Raw genomic sequence first — 22,219 nt, 5'->3', positions numbered from 1 at the left:
CAGAAGAACAGAGAATGAGGGAGGGGCACAATGGAAGGACAAGCTAGGTATGTAAGGGGGCAAGTCAAAGTGACATTTCCACAGAACAAGCCCACCCCACATCCCTTTAAATTAGCTATAGAAGACACTGCAAAAATATGTCCCAAGTACTTTCTATGCATCAAGAAACCCCAGTCAGTTTCAGTCCCCCCAGTAAACCTATCATTGTAATTATTTGATAGCATCTTTCAGCCAGCTGTTCTATATGGGAGTGAAGTCTAGAGTCTACATAGAGTGGGACAGAATCTCAATATAAACCCTGCACCTCCAATTCTGTAATGCACACCACATCCACAGAAATTCCCTCCAGAACCGAAGTAGAACATTTCCTGTTACAACTTATCAGACAGCAAAACATATACTCAAATTGTAGTGTCACCTCAGAAACAGCAACATACACTCCCTTCCACTGCCACTTTATAAAGTAACATAAAACCATGCAAAAAAGGCACTCAGAACCTATAAAGCAAAACTACTAAATATCATAACACAAACTCCTAAGACTCAAACAGCAACAACCCTAGCTGCGAAAAGGCAGCACTGCAAATATTACACCAGACCCTGGAATACTAATGCACCTCCTATTGCGGAAAAAGAACAAACTGAATTGCTACAGATCCCCACACAACAGCTACATCCCAGCAGGATTCCTCACCTCGGTCACACATGCAGAACATGGGTAGACCCTCACCTAATACAGTGTAAGGGACCACAAATTAGAAACAGAAACACACGGACAAAACTTGGAATGGAAACCCCAAAAGCCAGATTCTATAAGCGGTGCAATACTGAAGAATGAGAAACAGAAATGCATTTCTTCCTGTATTTTGCAAAATACAAAAACAGAAGAGATGGGTTTGTGAAGGGGGTGAATTTGGAAATGGGGCTAGTGAGGCGGTAAAAAAAAGGGGGGGGACTGGGAGTCTAGGTAGGAGGTAAGAGACAAAAGAAAGGGGCTGGACCATGACAGGAGAGTTGAGTAACAGGGAAGAGGCTGATGAGAGACTCACAGGAAAGTAGATGAGGGCTGGAGACAGGATGAATAGGGTGGGAACGGGGGTCTAAGGAAAAATGAAATGAACAACGCTCCCTCCATTGTCCCTCTGCCTTTCAAACCCTTCCCAGTCCCCTCAGGTCTTCCCATCTCACTCACTCCCTCTCTTCAATAGCGTTTCCTCCTTTTCAACCCTATCTTGAAAGGCCTATACTCGCTCATCTCTCTTGCAAGGTTTTTCCCCCTTCTCAACCCCCTCCCTCCAGAGACTCTTTCCCCCTTCTGACTCCCTTCCACCAGATGCTCTCACCCCCCTCCTCAGACTTTTCCCTTCTCATCCCTCCCTTCCTCCCTTCCCTTCTTCCAGATGCACCCCAGCCTGGCTCATTTCCCTTTTCACAGTCCCTTCCCTCTCCCAGATGCCACCTCATAGGCTTATTTCCCTCCTCCTCCCTTTCATTGTACCATCAATGAACTCTTCCTCTGTGGCAGCCCTCCTACCGATCCTCCCCAGGGCCGGCAGCAAGGAGCAGCGTTTAATTGGGCCTCATCTCCTATTGCTGTGGGGCCAATCACGCAGCTCGGGCCACGAGACATGGCAGCAGGAGATGAGGCTCAATCAGTCATTGCTCCTGCTGCTGGCCCAGGGGAGGATCGGGAGGAGGGCTGCAGGATTTCATGCCATCAGATAGGGCAGACTGAGTCCAATCCGAGGCATTTCAAGCCGGGGTAGCGGCATGTCCTGCAGGCTGAAGCCTAAGGGTGGGGGGTGAAGCTAATCAAGCTCCTGCTCCATCATCTTATTTCCTCCCAGTGGGCCCGCCACCTCACAGTCTCCCGCACCTCCAAGACCGACATTGTGCGGCCTTTTGTGCTTCCGTTTCTCTTCAGCCCTACAACCCGAAGTTGCTCCACAGCTGCTGCAACCGCCTCCTACCTGGCAATAGCATCATCTTCAACCCGCCGGCACAGGCCCGCAATGCTTTCTTTTCTGTTCAGCTCAGGCGGGATGAAGGAGGAGCCACTCCTGCAGCCAGGACCGATGCCTCTCGTCTCTTCTGTTTTGTGCAGAGCAAACGTTTAGCTATTTGAACCGCATGGGGATTCTATCTATGGCGCGCTCCACGGTACAAATACTTCTGTATCAAGGAGAGATGAGGCACTGGCGTTGGGCAGGAGGAGGATGACCCTGGGTAGACCCCCCTCCAGCTGCAGAGCTAAAATCCAGACAATTTCAAGACATTTTAGTTCCTCTCCTGCCTTCTGGACACTAGCCTTAATTCCTGTATAGTCCGGAGAAAATCCGGACAGTTGGCAACCCTACTAGCTTCCTAGCTGCGGCATTAGGTGGCTAGATCAGCAGCTCTGAAAATTTGTCGCTGCTATGTAGCTAGATATAGCTGTCTAGTTTCTAAGTGGCTCTATTTCATTGCTCAAATTTTGGGTGGTCGTGGATACTAATTTAACCAACTAGTGCTAATTTTCAGCACTAAGTTGGATGATTATCCCAGTGTATGAATTTTGAGCCGCAAACTAGCCGGCCATGTTGTAGCTGAAACTTCGGTAAATCTAACTGGATGCAACAGGGATGGCCAACTCCAGTCCTCAAGAGCCACAAACAGGTCTTGTTTTCAGGGTATCCACAATGAATATGCATGACCAGAGTTGGTATAGTCCTGGGCTATAACATAGTCGACTAGAGTTAAACTGTGTGCCCTATTGAAAACTGGTCCCATAGAATAATAACTTTCTTATTGATTATTTTTAAGTGTCTCCTTTCAACCTGATTAACCCTATGGGTCGTGCTGTCTCCAATGTTATCTGCTCCATCGTCTTTGGGAACCGGTTTGACTACAAGGATAAGAACTTTACATTATTAGTCAGCTGCATTCAAAATAACTTTAGAATTATGAGCAACATCTGGGGTGTGGTAAGTGATAAAAATTATTTGCTTCAAAAAAATGGTGAAAAATTGACTCTTCTTTGGTTGAAAGTTCATAGAGAGCTCTTCTAGGCAAATTGTCGGGAAAATGCTAGGTGAGTTGCAGGGCAGTTATATCTCCATATAGAGATTCAAGGCTATAGGTATCACACAAGGAAACTGGCTGCAAAAGTGATGTTAGTGATGGGTTCCAGCACACACCCTGCCCAGCTATGACATACAATATAATACTGATGTAACAGTCTGACTCGATGCACTTGGAAAGTGGTTGGAAACCAGCTTTAATCTATTTTTTAAATGCATTGGATACATGTCAAGCTTGTGTAAGAGTGGTTTGGAGGAACATTTTCAATTAAAGCTGTTATAAGATTTTGAATAGCATTGCACGTCCCAATTCAAAATGATGGTAGCAGTAGGATTGTAGCTGTAGGTTATCAGACTAGCGGACTGCAGAATATGCTGAACCACTTGAGAATTAAGTTTTAGGGATTTGCATTTGGATGACCCAAATATGAAATTTGATCTGAATGAGTTGATTTTTTTATTTGGTTAAAGTCATCCAAACTGTTCCCCCCCAAAAATGAAATCATTTTTGCCTCTTTCAGTTTAATGTCATTAAAGTCTATGGGGAAACATAGCCAGACAGAGAGAAGGTTGAGGATGGGACAAGCTAACCATGTTTCCTCATGTTTTCAATGAGCCTATCCCAACTAGCAGCTACATAGATTGATTTCACCATTTTTTTAGGTGAAAGTAAAACTAAGAGCACTTTGAGCAACCAATGACCATTTTGTTCTCGTTCATTTCTCTATTAGATCTCAGAGAGAGAAGGCAGATATTTGAAGCTCATTCCTTCAAATTTCAAGAGTTAAAGAAAAGATTAGGGAAAAGCTTTAGCTTCAGAGGAAAAAGCAAAGTGTGCTCTTACAGTCATAGAGTCCTAGCTGTGCTGCTAGTAACAGGACAAATTGTAATTTCTCTGTCAGAGGGTAACAGGTTAACTGTAAATCAGCAGGGTAAAACTACACTTCTGTTCTACATCAGGCAGGCAGCATAAGTCAGTGTCTGAAAGAAGCTGAGAGAGAGAATATTCTCTTGCAGCATGTGTAGAATGGCCAGCGACATGACTGTCAAAGGGTGCAACTTGCTTTCTCTATGAAAAAGAGCCAATGACACTGTGATAGTGTACTAATTATTGTATATGTGACTCTTGTACTGCATTCTCAGTGAACATAGTCAGCAGTTGATTGTGCTCTGTTTGTAACAAAAGTGACTGTCTCCTCTGTTGTCTCTGTGTGTCCACATTGGGGTGTACATTGATTGTAACACTAAAAGCCCCTACGTTCACTCTGTGCCTTGGCCTTCATCACATTAATCTTACTGCCATACCCCTTACTTAATGTGTTGGGGTCTTGATGTCACTCTTTGTGTTTTGGGATGCTATTGCCTTTCCTGCTGATGCCTGCCAACAAGTTTCATGACTTTTGGATGGAAAACCTCAAAGTTAGAGTCAAAAATAGGATGCATTGCTTCTCACATTGACTGGAATGGAAATGAATGAAACAAATGAGCTTCTGACCTGAATCAAATGAATTGAAAATCCGAACCAAACTGAAAATATTTTCTTCATGCAACACTATGAATTTTAATTAGGCACTAAGTGGATAAGATACCAGCTAAATTGGCCAGTTACCTTTAAGAACATTTTCAACCAAATGCAATTAGATAGATGTTCAGCTGAAATTTTTCCTAAGTCTAGGAAATCTAAATCTAGCTGGTTATTCATTTCTCCTACTGGTGCTTTAGTACATGAAGCACAGACAGGAGATACCATTCAGCTGTGAGCCTTAATGCCAGCAGCAGGTCTGTCATATCCCCCTTGCTGGTAATGAGGGACCCCTCCATCAATGTATATGCTAACAGTAGTGGGTAGGGAGGGGATCTCGAGGGGATCATTGGGGTACCAGGCAGTGGATTGGAGTTTGGGAATGGGAGAGTTCTCACTTTCATGGGGTGCTGGGAGAGAAGGAGTGGGGCTCAGGGGCACCAGTTATTTACTATGATCGAGTGCTAGAAGGGAGGAAGGGAATGGGGATCAGGGCTGGTTCTTGAAAATTCACCTCAAAGACAGATTCAGCACCTGAGCTGAACACTGCATGGCATAGGCCAGGCCACCATAAGTTGTCAGAAGTGCTGTAGGCTCTGGTTTATCTGCTTAGAAGTGTTTGTGGTGAAAACATCCGTAGAAAAGCAAAGAATTAATTGTTTTATCTAGGGAGCTGTCAGACTGCCATCTCTTCAAAAGTGACAAATAAAAGCTGGTTGTTGTCTAAGATCATTCAGATCTGTGCCCAGCGCTTAAATGTTGATTCTCAGAAACCATCTCTGTTGTCAAACTGTTCCAGAATGTGGCCTGTCTTTGAGGGTAAAGAGAGTAGGACCCTGTCCTTGTGAGTGGGTGAAATCTACCAGCCCACATTAGCTTTGGCATCACCTTTATTAGCATATTGACCTTTTCTGCACTTTTTTAATCATTGAAGATGATATGGTGACAAAAGTCACCCCAAACATTTCTCTCTTTTCAGCTTTACAACTTTTACTCCGATCTCATGGATTATCTGCCGGGACCTCATAAAGAGATCTTCACAAACTTTGAGAAGCTAAGAGACTTCATTGAAGAGAAGGTGAAGAAGAATCAGGAGTCGTTGGATCCCAACAACCCTCGAGACTATGTTGACTGCTTTCTTATCAAAATGGAGAAGGTACTGTAGCCAAGGCCCCTTCAGTTTAGTAGTATTTTATTGTTTGACAGAGTAAAGAATTCCATGTCAGTTAGATTACTTTACTGGATTCATTTGGTATAAATTCTAGGGCGGGTAGATCCTGATGTTAGTTGTAGCTAGGGTGTGCTAGAAGATACTCTTCTATATAGTGCTGCTATTGTAACACTCTATTGAATCTTGAGAGAGAGACTGAGATGGAAATCCTGCCTTCTCGTTATCTGACACCCAAAATGGTGATTATCTTCAAATCAAGAGCCTCTTACAGCTTCTTGAGCTTTCTCAAAATCTGAATATTTCTGGTGAGAGTTTTTTTTTTCCTTTAGCAGTGATAAGAGCCTTGATAAATGAACAACTCCTGTTAATAACCTGTGGGCCTACCTTTCCTTATCCATCAAGACTAGAGAATCCTTATTATGAGAGATAGAGCTGGAGATCTAGTAGGGTGTGCAGTATTGCAGCAGGAATGGGAAGTGAGCAGACAGTAGCTACCACATATTCTATATTTCTAATACATGAATCTTAGTATACCTGAAAGACCTTGACCAAAGACATGAAAGGCTAGAATAGATCTATGGGAAAATGCTTTGCAAGTTTGACCCCAGGTACCTAAATAATTCCCTATTATTTTCCTCTCATATGGAGTTAGCTGACCTTTGTCTGCCTTTGTGACTTCCTTCAGGAGAAAAATAATATCAAGAACTTATTCAATATGAACACCTTGGTGATGTCCACGCTTCTTCTCTTCTTTGCTGGAACAGAGTCGGTTGGACTGACCCTGAGATATGGATTCCTAATTCTCATGAAATACCCAGCAATAGCAGGTAATCAGAGAAATAGAATGTAGAATGTCCATCCTGTTGATCATAAAACCTGAGGCACTGTCCAGATCTGCACCTCTGTATGGAATTCATCTTTGAAGCCTTTCAGCAAAAAATTATCATAAAGATATAATCCTTTATATATAACCTGATTTTAGCCAGATTCATGCTGTGCCTTTGGTATTTTTCTTGACTTAGGGCCTTGTAGTCACAAGGTTTTCATGGAGGCTGCAGATCCTGTTTTACAACCAGAGCTGGAGGAACCATGCAGTTCAGGGCCTGTTTTTACATACAGCAAAATGGGCAATCAACTAGAGTGCAACAATTTTGAGGATATCACTAGAGGCTTCACTATACATGAACACTATTAGCTAGTGTCCTAAATCTCACAGAGATTAATGCTTTGGTTCCTGCTCCAGCCTCTCCCTTCCTAGGCAGTGTGCATGGAACAGAATAGGAGGGGATGAGGCAAGAATGGACAGAGCAGAGAAGAGTCACTCAGTACCCTAATCCAGCATCTCCCCTCTTGTTGTCCTCCATTGAATGGTTATGGTCCATCCAGTGCTTTACTAGTGGAGAATCTAACTTGTTTGTTCTGATACAGCTTTTATGCTGTATTATCTGTATCTTGATTGGTAATTTGGTATTCAATATATAATTTGCAGCATGGACATTGTATGCCATAGACAACTTGGGATGTGTTCAATCAAAATGTTCTTGTAACCTATAGTGATTAGGTAAAAATGGATGGATGGTGGAACGTCTGAATCTGATAAACATTCTGACAAACCACACACACAGTGGTTACAAGTGAACTGTCCTGTGTTATCAGCAATTGCATTACTAAGGTCTAGAGTCATCACTCCGGGAAGAAAAAGGGGGCAGGGGATGATAGTCTGCACCCAGCCGCATCGCGGTGGTGTATTTTCGCCTGCTGAAGTTGCAGCGTGGTGCACACTATCACCCCCATAGCACCACCATAAAAGGTGGTGTTATTTCTGGCGCTACTGCCAGCGATAATGTCTAAGACATTATCTCCTGCAACGGTACCAGAAAAAAAAAATCTTCCTAAACCGCCCTAACCCCTCCCCTTTCCCTCATTTAAATATTAATGTCACAATGCAGTCACTATCAGGTGAGTTAGGGCTTTATCGCACGCGATAAGGCCGCAATGTGTTTTAAAGAATGACCCTGTACATAATGTAATTGCTGGGAATTGTAGAGACTAATCTATTAAGCAGGTTAGAGCCACGAGTTTGAACAAATAGAGGTTTGTTCTGGAAAGTATCATACATTGTCAAGGTGTAAGCATGATTTTTTTGAATTTCATCAGATTGATTGGAAAAAGGAATTACTCATACCGGCCTGTCCACAGCCTGACGAGGTTGAGTTTTGAGCAGTAAATCTCTGATAACATACAATTCCCGTTTGAAAGCTCATCTCACTACTTTAGATGGATAGCCCCATGCCAAAAATTTTGAGTACATTTGTCAGACTTGGACTTTGTAGTCATCAGAAGTTTCACATAACCGCCCCAGTCTTAGGAACTGTCCCAACGAAATATATTTGCGGAGGATCCTAGTATGAAAACTGTCAAAATGTAGCAGCAAGTTCCTATCAGTTTCCATCGTATAAATGGTGGTGATAAATTTACCTTCATTTTTTATGACAAGCAGTTCAAAAAACTACATTTGCCCTTGATGATATTGTATAGTGAACTGCAAATTTGGATTCTGTGATTTGATCCATTGTGAAAAAGAATGTAAAGATGTTTTAGAATCCTTCCAAATGATAAAAAAAAAAATCATCAATAAATCAGACCCTCAAAGAAATAGATGCCCAATAATCTGAAGGATATATGTAGCTTTGTTCAAAGTGAGCGACATATAAACAGGCCACAGAAGGGGCTATAGTGGTACCCATGGCTGTTCCCTTTATTTTCTTAAATAATTGATTATTAAATACAAAATCGTTTTCTTTGAGGGCAATGATTGCTACCTGCAAGAGGAAGTCACTAAAGTCATGTGAAAAACCATTAACCACTAAAGTATCTTGGATAATTTGTAGTGCTCCTTCTTACACAATATTTCGATATAGAGAAGCGATATCCGCAGTGGCCAGAAACCATGGATCTGTGACAAAAGTATGCGATTGCAATAACTGTATAAAATGGGAGGAGTCTTGGATGTAAAACTGCTTTTTAGGAACCAATGACTGTAAAAGGTTTCCACATGTTTGAAAAGAGATTCTAAAATAGTTCCTATGCTAGAGACAATTGGACGTCCTGGGAAAGATAGTAACAATTTATGGATTTTAGGAACATAATAAAAAACCAGAACACTTGGATGAGTTTCTAAAAGAAAATCATATTCCTTAGAGGTAACAAATTTGTTGCTAAACCTCTATCCAAAAGCTGCTTGATCTGAGTTTGTAACAGATTCATGGGATTTTCTTCTAATGTTACATAAAAGTTGATGTCGGACAATTGACGTGGTGCTTCTGCATTGTATGCCTCAGTATCAAGAATCACTATTCTGCTGCTTTATCAGCCAGACGAGTAGTGATATTGGGGTCAGATACAAGAGATTTACAAGCTTGACGTTCACTGAGGGAAAAATGATGTAAAGGTACAAAAGAATGTCTTTCCAATTTGGAAATATCCCACATGACCACATTTTCAAATTTAGCATTTGCAGGATCTGGAGATCCAGGAGGGATCCACTTTGACTTTCTACATAATGCCAGAAGAAAAAAAAAATTATTTTGAGTTATCTGATAAACTTAAAAATTTGAACCCTGGTGGGAAAAGGGGTCATATTTGGTAGTGGGGATAAATGATAAGCCTCCCTGTAGATTAGTCTCATCAAGGAACAAAGCCTAAGATGACAAATTGAAGACCAATTGGAGGGTTACCACTGGGTATGGGTGATGTACATCTCGCATCCCAGAAGTTGTGTCCTCTGTTGAGGAATGTCCATATTGGACCCCACATGATCTCTGTGTCAAGCGTTGCTTAGTAAAAAAAATCTTTCAAAATGTGATGAGCTATCAAGTGATGCAGAATAAAGGGCAAACGAAACCGATTTTTGAGCACTGCTTTGACGATGCACAGGAAGATCATCTTCTGACGAATCAGTTGAAGAAGCGTCAAATGTCTGAATCTGTTGAATTAGTTTGATTTTTAAGTTCTAAGAAATAATGAAGTATTTTAAGACTCGCGTGCAGGCCACATGCATGTGCATTTGCTGGTGTGTGCACATGGATGTAGCGATTTTATAACAAACGCACATATGTTATAAAATCGGCTATATGCATGTACATGTGCCCACGATTTTATATAGATGCGTGCATCTGCACGCAAATGGCAACTTGAGCGCCTAAGTGGAGGGACGTTTAGTAGAAACATGTGCCGACGCAATTACCTGTTTCCCCAGTTCATTCCCAGTTCGCCCCAGTGCCCCCCTTTTCCTGCTCCATGAGGAAGAAAAGAAGAAGAAGAAACAGGGCGGCCCAGCTTAGCACAGGTCAGGAGACCTGCACCGTTTCAACGACTCACGCGGGGTAAGAGACCCCTTCTCCTCGCGTTACTGCCCCGACTCAGCCTGCACTGCTCCGAGGCAGCCAGTAGCCTCGCCCACTCTCCGCCTTCGGCCAATCGCAGACCAGAACCCCGGGAGTGGCACAGCGGCAGCCCTTTAAATCAGGGCCGTTCCTCGGTGCCACGCGACATAAGGGGCCTGCCCCTTAGCGCGCCCCTTGGAGAACCTCAGGACCAGGGCCTCTCTCCTTCACAGACAGCGTTACCATTAACTCCTAGAACGTCCAATTTCCAACACTTACAAAACCCTCCCAGACCTTCTTTCAACCTCTTCAAATGTCCATCCAGCTTCCACCAGCAATCTCCCATCCTACTCAAACCTCGCCTGCACTTTTCCTGATCTCATCTAGATCTCTTCCTGACATCAGCAAGCTACATCCAGTCTTCTCTGAGCACTCACCCTATCTGCATCCAGCACTCATCCCAGATTCATCCAACACCCATCCTGACATCATCTTCACTCGTCCAGTACTCATCCTGACTTCACCCAGCATTCATCCTGACTCCATTCAGCACTCATCCTGACTTCATCTGCATTCATCCTCCGCGCAACCAGCTCAAGACCCATCGGGGTCTGGAGCCCTCCCTGTGGCCTCCTCAACCAACCTACCGGGACGCTCCAGCAGGCCAGTGAAGCCGGCCCTCCCTCCTCGCAAGGTCCACCCTTCTCTCAGACGTCAGCGCCCCTTTGTACACCCTTGAGCACCCCTCCGGATATACCGCTGCTTCACAGGGCCATACTGCTGCTTTTTCCATCCTCTGATCCCCACGGTCATCCAGCCGCCTTGCAAATCCAGGTGCCTGATAAGGTCAACTACCCTCAAGCGCCTACTTCCAGCAAAAACATTACATGCCTCCGGTCACTTCTATTTTTCCACAGCTTGCCCAGAGTGATTGTTCCATTTATAATTGATTTTAAATCATCTGATATCGCTGTGTATTCATTAACCAAGTCATTCCAAGTTAATTTTCCCTGTTATATTGTAACTTTCTCACACCTTTTAATTGATTCTCTGTATTTAAGTTCAAATTTGTATTGGAAATATTTATTACGTTACGCTATACTTTGCACACATTGTTATTTGTAAACCGGGTTGATGTGATCCCTATCATGAAACTCGGTATAACAAAAATAATAAATAAATAAATAAATAAATTAACCACTATCATTTCACTGTTACCGTTACTGTATTACCCCTCACTTACGCACTCATATTACTCACTTTCCCTTCCTTATAAGGCCCTCTTCTTTTCACCCCTCTATCCCCCTCTTTTACCTGCTAATCTTCACCCATGCCACTCAATCCTCCTCCCCACCCCATTCCCATCCGAAACAGCTTGGGGCATGTACATCTTCACCCCATTCCCATCCGAAACAACCGCCTCTACCCACATTATCTTCCTCTCCCCTCTCCCTCATCCTACCAATCTAGAAGGCTAATCCCCATCATGGCATCCCCCTATCTCAATTCCTCGGCCTCTCTCTAATTTCTCTCATCCTCTTCAATGCCCAATCTCTGCAGAAGAAAACACATGTTCTCAACGACCTCCTTAATGATTCCAAACCAGACATCTGTGCTATAACAAATACCTGGCTGACGCCTTCTGATACCTGTCTCCTAAACCAATTGCCCATTGAATCCTATGACTTTTTCTCCATCCCTCGATTAAAGAAAAGAGGAGGGGGCATTCTCCTCGCTGCAAATAAAGATTTACACCTTATTCACCAGAAGGTCAACATCCCCCCTAAATACGAAGTCGGCCTATTCAAATCTAAATCCATCCAAATCTGCCTCATTTACACCCCCCTAGGTCTCCTAGAGAATGACCCCTCACCTTTAATAGAATTCTTTGCTGATTCTCTATCCTCCGAACTTCCCACCATCCTCCTTGGTGATTTTAACCTCCACGTGGATTCTCACCCTCAATCCCCCTCCTATGAAGCCTTCTTAACTACCCTCGACGCTTTGGGATTTTCTCAGATTATACACTCCCCTACACATAGGGCTGGCCATACCCTCGATCTCATCTTCACTAGTCCCAGCCTGCTTACACTAGATTCCCCATCCTGTCTCCCGGTACCTTGGTCTGATCACTATCTCATCAAAACTACCCTTTCTCCAAAGCATTCTGTTTTCTCTCCTGCATCCAACACTCACACCTTCAAATATCACAAAACTCGCCCATTAGATGTATTCACAGCAGCTTGCTCAAACATCCCCAATGAAATTGACCTTTCATCAGCTGAAAATGCCATCTCCTCTTGGTTCAATTCTACACTCAATATCGCCAACCAAAATTGTCCCATAATTTCAAAAACCATCAACCCTGCCCGTTCCAGTAAAAAACCTTGGTATACCCCTGACCTCAAGTCTCAGAAGAACCTCCTTAGAAATGCCAAAAGGAATTGGCGTAAACACCCCATACCTGCTACAAAAACCCTTTACTACCAGCTTATGCACAAATACAGGAACTCCATTCAACAAACCAAATGAGACTATTATGCTCATAAAATTCACAATCTCCAATACAAAGCCAAAGCTCTGCTCGCCATTATCACTACTCTAACTAAATCCCCATCCCCCCTCACACAAAGCCCTGCCAGCAAATCCCAGTGCAATGACCTTGCCCTTTTCTTTCCAAACAAGCTTACCTCCCTTACAGCAAAATTTGCCACAAACTCCGACAAAATTGATTTTCTCCTCCCTATCCCATCCACCTCGCTCGATTCACTGGAAGCTTCTTCTTCGCTAGAAATAGAAAATATTCTAAAGAAAATGAAACCCTCATCACACCCAGCTGAAACCATACCTTCCAAACTACTCCTTGCCATCCCAAAAGTAATATCTAAACCTCTCTCTAACATTCTCAATTGCTCGCTTGAACAAGGCATCGTTCCCACAATTCTGAAGCAAGCAATTGTTAAGCCTATCCTTAAAAAACCCAACCTAGACCCCTCCATCTTCTCCAATATCAGGCCCATCTCAAATCTGCCTTTTCTTTCCAAAGTACTAGAAAGACTAGAAAATGTGTGCCTCACTGATTATCTTGACCAGCATAAAATTCTTTCCCCCTCACAATTCGGTTTTCGAAAACACTTAAGCACAGAAACCCTGGTTCTTTCACTAACTGACACCCTTCTCAAAGGGACCGACAGTGGCAAATCCTATATCCTAGCTATGATTGACATTTCTGCAGCGTTCGACACTGTCAATCATAACATCCTAACAAACCTTCTTGTTAACATTGGGATCACCGGAACTGCCCTCGCTTGGCTACAATCTTACCTGCAAAACCGACACTACACTGTGTCCTTTGGCAACCATGAGTCAGACCCTATCAACCTAGACCGAGGCATTCCCCAAGGCTCCTCGCTTTCTTCTACACTGTTTAATATATACATGCTCCCTCTAGCCAACCTCTTCACAAATTTGGGATTTGACCACTTCATCTACGCAGATGATGTTCAAATTCTCATCCCCTTCACAGATTCACTTCAGAAAGCTCTCCAAACCTGGGACTCGTGTTTGTCTTCCATCAGTCAACTCCTAACTGACATGCACCTCGCTCTAAACCCCCAAAAAACTGAGCTTATCATCATCTCCTCTTTCCATTCCTCCCCTAACATCCCCCCTTCTACTCCCCCTACTATTTTCTCATCTCACACTCGTAACCTCGGAACCATCATCGATAATCACCTCTCCCTAAAACCTTTCATAAACTCAATTCTCAAGGACTGCTATTTTAAACTGCACACAATTAAAAAACTTAGACCCCTACTACATGGCTCCGATTTTTCTATGGTATGGTATTTTTCTATGGTATTCCAAGCCATTATTTTCTCCAAATTAGACTACTGTAACGCTCTGTTACTTGGCCTCCCCTCCTCGACTATCAAACCTGCATCCTTACAAACTCCAAAAAGAGGGTACACATCACACCCATCCTAAGAGAGTTGTATTGGCTACCAATCAATTCAAGAATACAATACAAGGTTCTCTCCCTCATTCATAAATCTATTATAAATGAAAACACGCACTGGCTCAATCCCCCTTCCTTCCTTACATCTCAACAAGACCCATTCGGATTATCCTTCAAGGAAAGTTGCACCTACCTTCCCTGAAATTAATCAGACTTACCTCTACTACTAAAAGAGCGTTAACTCTGGCCGGCCCTACCCTCTGGAACTCTATGCCGCACGAACTCCGCACTAAATCCTTTACACCCAAGTTTAAAAAAAAAATTAAAAACTTGACTGTTTCAGCAGGCCTTCACCTAAATTCCTCAACGCCTCGACTATTGTCAATAGACCTACCTCTGCCCACCCCAGCTTCCCAAGTGCCCTTTCCCAACTTGCTTCAGTTGTTCACCCATTAGTTTTTCTTCCCTTCTCCAGATCTTACATCTTACTCTTTAACCACTTGTCTAATTAATTCTCTACCCCCTTGAACCCCTTGCTAATTACTCGCAATGTAAATATGCTATTCTCACTTATATATGCTGTATATATATTTATTATCTTACTGGTTTAAATGCTGAATCTAAGTTAGCATTTGATGTTTTATTTTTATTTTGTTTATCTGTGTTTATTTCCGTTTATCACTATTTATTTTATCACTGTTCTATGTTTTATGTAAAGGATACGCCCTTTTGTGGCCTCCCATTTTGTTCCATGTAAACCGGTACGATGTGTAAATGGCTATCGATATATAAAAACGTTAATTAAATAAATAAATAAATAAATAAATAAAATAAAGGAAAGGCCTTCCTAAACCCCTAGCTAACTTGCCTGCCTTTTACCCTATTAACCCGACCCTTAAAACACCTCTGATTATCCTAGTTAGGTTTATTTATTTATTTTTATTTATTTTATAAAATTTTCTATACCGGTGTTTGGAACCGAGACCATCACATCGGTTTACATCTTTTACATGATTATGCCACTGAATAAACAGGTATATCTTGTTACTTAGCCGGATGTTATATCCAACTAAGGCCTGGATTTATCAAAATGCACTAAATATCGCATGCGATAGGAAAAGGGGTGTGTTTTATGGTAATAGGCAGTTTATCGTAATTTGCGCTAATACCTATGCGACGCGCTATCTTAGTGCAAATTGCAATAACTTTTTTGCGATAAGTGCCAGAATTGTTGTATTTCCTACATACAACCACAGGGGGGACCATGTTTAAGCTCCTGGAGAGCCAGCCTAGCTATCAAGGCCCTCCTGGGGAGAGAGAGAGAGAGAGAGACTAGCCATAATGCCCCGCTCTTGGTCTGTGCACATCAGTCTCTCCCCCCCCCCCCCCCCCAACCACATACAACTCTTTGGGATTACCACATTCCAGATGCATGAATCTGCACTTTTTGGGATTGAATCCCAAATGCCAAATCTTCAACCACACTTCAAGCTTTCGTAAATCACTTTTCATTCTCTCCTTTACATGTGTCTATCTGTTGCATATCTTGGTAACATCCGCCAAGCTCTACTTTCTATTCCTTCTGCAATGTCACTCACAAAGATATTTAACAGAACTGGTCTCAATACCAATCCCTGTGGCACTCTGCTTAACATGGCTCTCTCCTCATAGTAGATTCCATTTACCATTGCACGCAGTCTCCTATCAGTCAATCAGTTTGTAATCCAGGCCACCACCTTGCCGCTCACTCCAAAGCTTCTCATTTTGTTCACAAGCCTCCTATGTGGGATGGTATCAAAAACTTTGCTAAAATCCAAGTAGATAACATCTAGTGCTCTTCCTTGATCCAATCAAAAAAATCAATCAGATTTATCTGACATTGGTGCACATCAAGAATTTGTCTAAGAAATCCTGGAGTTGACGCAGTATACACTTCTTAAGTTATTTACTCAAAGAAGGTAGGTTAGAAATTGAATGAAACTATGTAGGATGATATGGATCAAGGCCCTCCTACTGGCCTTGATTAAAGAGGATGTTTTATGTCATCATCAAAGATTCATGAAAAGTAGAGAAGATTTATAGCATGGGGACGCATTTAATGTAAGTATACTTAGTCCTGTTCCAAATTTGTTGCTCAGTGTTTCCATTGTACTGATCTGAATCTATTACTTTTCTCAGCTAAAGTACAGGAGGAGATTGACCATGTGATTGGATGCCATCAGATGCCATCATATGAGGACAGAATAAGGATGCCGTACACCACTGCCGTGTTACATGAGATCCAGCGATATGCCGATGTCATCCCTCTTTCAGTCCCACATGAGCTCACAGCAGACATCAATTTCAGAGGCTACAACCTTCGTAAGGTAGAGAAATCTCCTTGCTTTTGAGATTAGCCTAGAGATTATCCAGACTACAAGACAGAACACCTGGACTCGTGGGTTTGAATCCAGCTCTACGACTGACATGCTGCATGACCTTATAGGCCAGATGTATCGGTGGGAAAAAATGCTTTGTACATCCAACTCATAACTCCCTAAGCCTCAGTTATGAACCCCATCTCTGCCACTTGACTGTATGTGATCTTGATGTAAGTGATTTTGCTCTCTTTGTGCCTCAGTTATAATCCTCATCTCTGCCAAAGGCACATAAAGGGACACATTTCAATAGTCCATGCTGTTTTCAATGCACTTTTAGCCTGCATGCATTGTTGTCAATGAGAAACATGCTTTTTCCATTTAAAAATTTAGCAATTGCAAAGTGTGTGCACTAAAATTGGCCGCATTCTTTGCACCTGCTGTTTATTCAGGTAACCAGGAAGGGATAAACTAGCAAGTGGACTTTTGAAAGCATAAAGTACATGTGCTGTTTTACACCCTCCATACCTCGTTTGTTTTAACTGGCTAAAAGAACAACAGTCACTGTGAAAATCAACCGTGCTTAGAAGGAGGCCTTGGAATAAGACCAGTTGGTGGATAGAAGCTAAGAAGCAAAGGATCTGATATTTTAGAGCACAGCCTAAGGTTCTCTCCCCGTGTCTTTCTCCTAGGGCACTCAGGTGACTCCCTTGCTGACTTCGGTTCATCGTGACCCGACACAGTACCAAGACCCAGACAAGTTTGACCCAACAAACTTTTTAGATGCCAACGGCCGCTTTAAGAAGAGAGAGGCCCTCATGCCCTTTTCTGCAGGTCAGATTTCATATCTAAGATCCTGTCTGCTTGACTTCAGCGATGTGATTCTTAAGACCCTCTCCCCATGATAAGGGGAGGAGGTCGTTCAGTGCATTGATGGTGGAAAAAAAAACTTTCCACCTATTTAATGTCCGTCATTGGTGATTTGAAGCTAGTTGGTGCAGGTCGCAGCCCAAGTACCTGTTGTCTGTATTATTAAGGTCCCCGTTATAACTGTCACTAATTACCACCACCCTATTTGGTATTTTCTATAGAGAGCCGAAGGCTGGAATGGGGACAGTGGCAAAATCCTCTAGAAGAGCTTTCAAGGAGGGATGCGCAGTCTAGTACTTAAATTGCATGTTTAAGAGAGACAAACGCTTGGGTTGTGAGTGTGAATCCCAGCACTTCCAGACCATAGCTGAAACACAGTGGCAGGGCAGTAGGTGGTGAGGATATTGGCAGTGATGATGCCCCCCTTGAGAGCTCCCTGGTAGTGTTGAGACATGCATGGAAATTACGCAGAGGCCATAGCCTCTCTCAGTCAGCAGGGGGCACACTCTATGGCAGATTTCTCAATGGGAAGGAGCTGAAGGTAGTGCTCAACCCCTATCTGGAAATGGACTGTAGTTTGAAGTAGAAAGATGAAAACACAGGGTGAAGGGAACAGCTCAGCTGTAGGGACTTAGCAAATCGTCTACGTCCATTCCAGCTTTCTCACTTTGTCAACTGCTATGTCTCTGGTATTTCCAGTGTCTATGTTCTGCGTCTTGCAGAAATCTTCCCCTAGCATGTTTGGCATCAGAAAGAGCCCATGCCATGCACACCAGTAAAATCATCTGATCTCCAGCTAGGAGCCTAGAAATGGTCGTTCCTGGGGTCTAAAATCCAGTGGGATGCTGGGGGGGGGGGGGGGGGGGGGGAAGGGTTTTGCTCCTAACTAGCAATGCTTGGCAACATAACAGATTTTGTATTTAAACTGGTATTTAAAGTATATGATTTTTAAATATTTCCATCTGTCTTGTTCACAGGAAAAAGGATTTGTTTTGGAGAGAGTCTGGCCATGACAGAACTGTTCATCTATTTTACTACGATCCTGCAGAATTTCTCATTTAAGTCCTTGATCCCTTCCGAGGAGATTGACCTTACACCATTAGGGGTTGGCTTGGGAAATATACACATGCCCTATGAAATTTGTATGATACCTCGTTAGAGATGTAATTCAACTGGCTGTACCTCCCAATTAGTTCCATGTTTGATGCTTTTGAGCCAGTCCTGTTTTTCAGACCCTACTTCCCCCATGCCAAGGGATAGAAGTCTAAAAACCAGGACAGGCTGTGAAAGCCCTGGATGAACCAGAGTTAGCTGAGAAATGCAGCTCTGCCATTGACTTTAGCATTTTTCTGATTCTGCTATCAAAGGTGTAAGTGTCTGCCCGTGGGCTCCTGGTCATGGAGATAATATATACAACTGCTGTGCAATGTTGCGTAATTTCATGATGTTTCAACAAAATCAAATGTTCTCTGCTCAGTCTGCTTACCGGTATGTGTTTATAGAAAGAATGCCTGATTCTTGGTTCTTAAGGCTGCTATCATATTTCTCTGATGCAAGCACCGGTGATGGCTTTCTAGGTGAGAGAATAAAATCTAGGACCTGCTTCTATCCAATCAGGTTACAACTTATTTTTTTTTACCCCCTGCTGATTTTTCCTAAATCAAAAATTCAGTTATCCTTTCAGCTACTTTTCTATCTTCCAGCTTCCTATGAGCTCTAGCACCAGGGATCATCCTCTCTTTAGTATAACTTTGTCACTGCAAAACTATTTTGGCTTTTAAATGGCACAATAGAAAGTCTTCAGGCACTCCTTACACATTCTTCCCAAATCTTGGCTCTTTCTCTAACAATCCTTTGCTGACCATCTGAAGTTTACTAGGGCCGACCCACGCTAAAATTGGAGTTTAGTTGTAGCACAGGTTTTACTTAATGGACACATTAAAAACAAGGATCTGCATGGGATGCAGTAAGCTAATGGGATACAAATCGAACAGGTGTTAAAAAAGTGCTCTGGGGGAAGCAAGATGGCCACATAACTGGAGATGCCGAAGGTGCTGCCGAGACTCTCCGGATTTATCCCCCTGAATCTGCAACGGCAGCCTTTGATATCTTCCTTCGCCTCTCTTTCTCCTAATTTACCGGGTGGCCAGGTCCTTATTGAGAGCGCTAGCAGAAGAGCGCTGGCCTCTCTGGGGGGCAGAAGTCTCTGTCAGCCCCAGTGAAAGGATTCTCTGCCGGCACCCCAAAGCGATGACCCCTCGTCGATCACAGTGGCAAGGGATTATGACCAGTTCACCGCGCGGGAGGGAGCCGTCGAGCTCATTGCTTCTGCACTTCTTTCATCAGGGGGACTGCTAGCGTCTCCCTCGATGCCTATTTTCTTCAGAAATGTTGATTCGTGATTCAGGAGCAGGCCCTGTATTTCGGCTCCTAAGCTGGCTGCCTCAACTTTTGTCATCAGGTGAGTTTGCCAGTCCCCCTATTAAACTGGCAGAAGTCACGCTGGATTCTCTTTGGGATTTAATTTCTCGATTTGGAATAGTTTGACTCTAGTTTCTGACAAATTGGATTCTTTTACTGCTAAATTGGATCCTCTGGTCTCGTTACATGATATACAAATTCAAGAGCTTGACTCAAAAATTGCTTCTTTCCAACATAACTTGGATCTGCTGTTCAATCCAATTTATTACAAGATTGTGGAGTTCTCTCCAGATGGGTTGAATCCTTGGAAAACTCTTCAAGACGCCTAAATTTGCATTTCCTTAATTTTCCTAAAATCATGGGTGAACTCCCTATAATGACTCTCAAGCGTTATTTTTTGGACATATTAAAATTTCCCTCCAATGATATTCCATCTATAAATAGAGCAAATTTTCTTCCTGTTTCTCCACGTTCTAGTTCCAATGTGCCTTCTTTCAATATATCTCAACTTTTGACTTCGTCAGGATATGAAGTAATTGAATTTGCTACACTACTTGTTTCTTTTGTTTCAGATACTGATTTGAGTAAGATCATGTCTCTATACTTTAAAAATCTTAATGTGGAGTTTCATGCCAGACGGTCCACATTTTTCCCTGATTTATCTAGGATTACCCAGGAACATAGGAGAGGGTTTCTAGCTATGAGATAAGGGATACTAGCTATAGGGGCTACCTTTATGCTACAATATCCCTGTAAATGCCACATTAAATTTCATTCAAATACATATATCTTCTCTCCTGAGCAGCTTAGATTTTTTTATAGATGCTAGAAAGAATTTTACTTCTTCTTCCATACTCTCTGTAGACCAGCAAGCCTGATTTGTTGTGTTAGGAGTTTAAGTTTCACTAAGGCTCTTTCATTATAAATTTGTTTTTTTCCTATATTTGCTCCTCTGATTTCATTGCTTCCCCCATTTGTTTCCTGATTGTAAAGGGTTTGGTTTCAGTTTATATTATGTGTGATATATGGCTAAAGTGATGTTCTCTTCTTTTTTATTTTTTTCTTCCTTATACTGATACTATTACCCTATATGATGTCAAAAAGTAATGATTTATATGCTTTGTACTGATATAAGCTTATAAATTAAAAAAAAAAAAAAGTGCTCTAAATGGAAAATCTGCCCTAATGCAGAAGAGTCGTTTAAATCAAAAGCAGAGAGGAAAGTGCCTGAAGTTAGAAGAATATGACCAAAATGACCTTGCAGCCCGACTTAGGCACAGTCTTGCATGCAAGGTCATTTGGGCAAGGCATGCCAAGTGAAAAAGACTGAAGCTCTCTAGGGAGGGTACCTATAGCTGAACAGTGCGCACTGTACATTCCCAATGGCTCTTGTTGCCCATTGTACTGTTGCATGAACATTGCCAGGTACTGTTCATCTGGTGGTGGCCGGGATGGCCACCACCAGATTTCTTACTTAGCACTGATTTTATTGTTCACGTCTTACAGATTGACGGTGTAAAAAAAAAAAGAGACAAATGAATAAATACTATTCCTATGTCCAGTGTGGTACAGACTAGCTGCTTCCAACAGACTGGACACAGCAATAGAATAACTTTGGCCACCAGAAATGTGAGTTTACTCCACCTCGGATTCAAGAGTTTAATTTCCAGTGTAATCTCAGATTACACTGGAAATTAAACTCTTGGATCCGAGGTGGAGTAAACTCACATTTCTGGTGGCCAAAGTTATTCTATTGCTGTGTCCAGTCTGTTAGAAGCAGCTAGTCCCTACCACAGTGGACATAGGAATAGTATTTATTCATTTGTCACTTTTTTTACACCGTCAATCTGTAAAACGTGTACAATAAAATCAGTGCTAAGAAATAATAACATAGTAAAAGACATTAAATTAAAGCAGCTAAAAAAAAGAAAATGATAAAAATACATCAAATCTAATTACAATAAATAATAATAGTAAAGCATAAATATAGATAAAACAAAAATATACAAGGGTATAACATAGCCACAAGAAATGTAAGTTAAGTTTTACTCCTGTTCTGACCCAGAAGTAAAATTTCCAGCATTAAGAAAAAGTGGCTTAAAATGTCTGTCCTTTAATGCACTTCCCTGCATTGCTGGGGGATAGCTAATGTCTTCTTTTACATGGGATTGGCATGAGCCTGCACTAATTTTAACACTGGTTTTTACTCCTGGTTTAACACTCATTTTTTAGGAGTTAAAACTCCTGTTAAATGCCAGAGTTAACTTACTGCAGAAAAATGCATGCTAAAACAGGATTAAAAACCTGCATTAATATTAGTGCACCTTATTACAATCAGCCCCATAGTTCAACCTCTCATTTCTGGTTCACAGGAAAGAATCGTTCTGTACAGAACACTGAGGTACGTTACTCCTGTGCCCATGATTCTCCCTTGGGGATGTGGTAATCCTGCTTGGGAATCTGTTAGTGCAGCTCC

General features: G+C 42.3%; 1 protein-coding gene across 4 annotated transcripts in view; it reads left to right on the top strand.

The window, feature by feature from the left end:
- The window catches only part of LOC115072972 (cytochrome P450 2F2-like), a 61,298-nt gene extending 40,343 nt beyond the window's left edge, over positions 1–20,955 (top strand). For all 4 annotated transcript variants that reach the window (XM_029571031.1, XM_029571033.1, XM_029571034.1 and 1 more), the window contains 6 exons: positions 2,803–2,963; positions 5,561–5,737; positions 6,438–6,579; positions 16,274–16,461; positions 17,145–17,286; positions 18,300–20,955. In XM_029571031.1, coding sequence (XP_029426891.1) covers positions 2,803–2,963; positions 5,561–5,737; positions 6,438–6,579; positions 16,274–16,461; positions 17,145–17,286; positions 18,300–18,481 — 992 coding nt within the window. In that variant the 3' untranslated portion in view covers positions 18,482–20,955. The remainder of the gene's footprint in view (positions 1–2,802; positions 2,964–5,560; positions 5,738–6,437; positions 6,580–16,273; positions 16,462–17,144; positions 17,287–18,299) is intronic.
- Positions 20,956–22,219: the final 1,264 nt, after the last annotated feature.

This window comes from Rhinatrema bivittatum, chromosome 11 (assembly GCF_901001135.1).
Source record: "Rhinatrema bivittatum chromosome 11, aRhiBiv1.1, whole genome shotgun sequence".
NCBI lineage: Eukaryota > Metazoa > Chordata > Amphibia > Gymnophiona > Rhinatrematidae > Rhinatrema > Rhinatrema bivittatum.
Note: the sequence above shows the minus strand (reverse complement) of the source record. Positions and strands in the feature narration are given on the sequence as shown.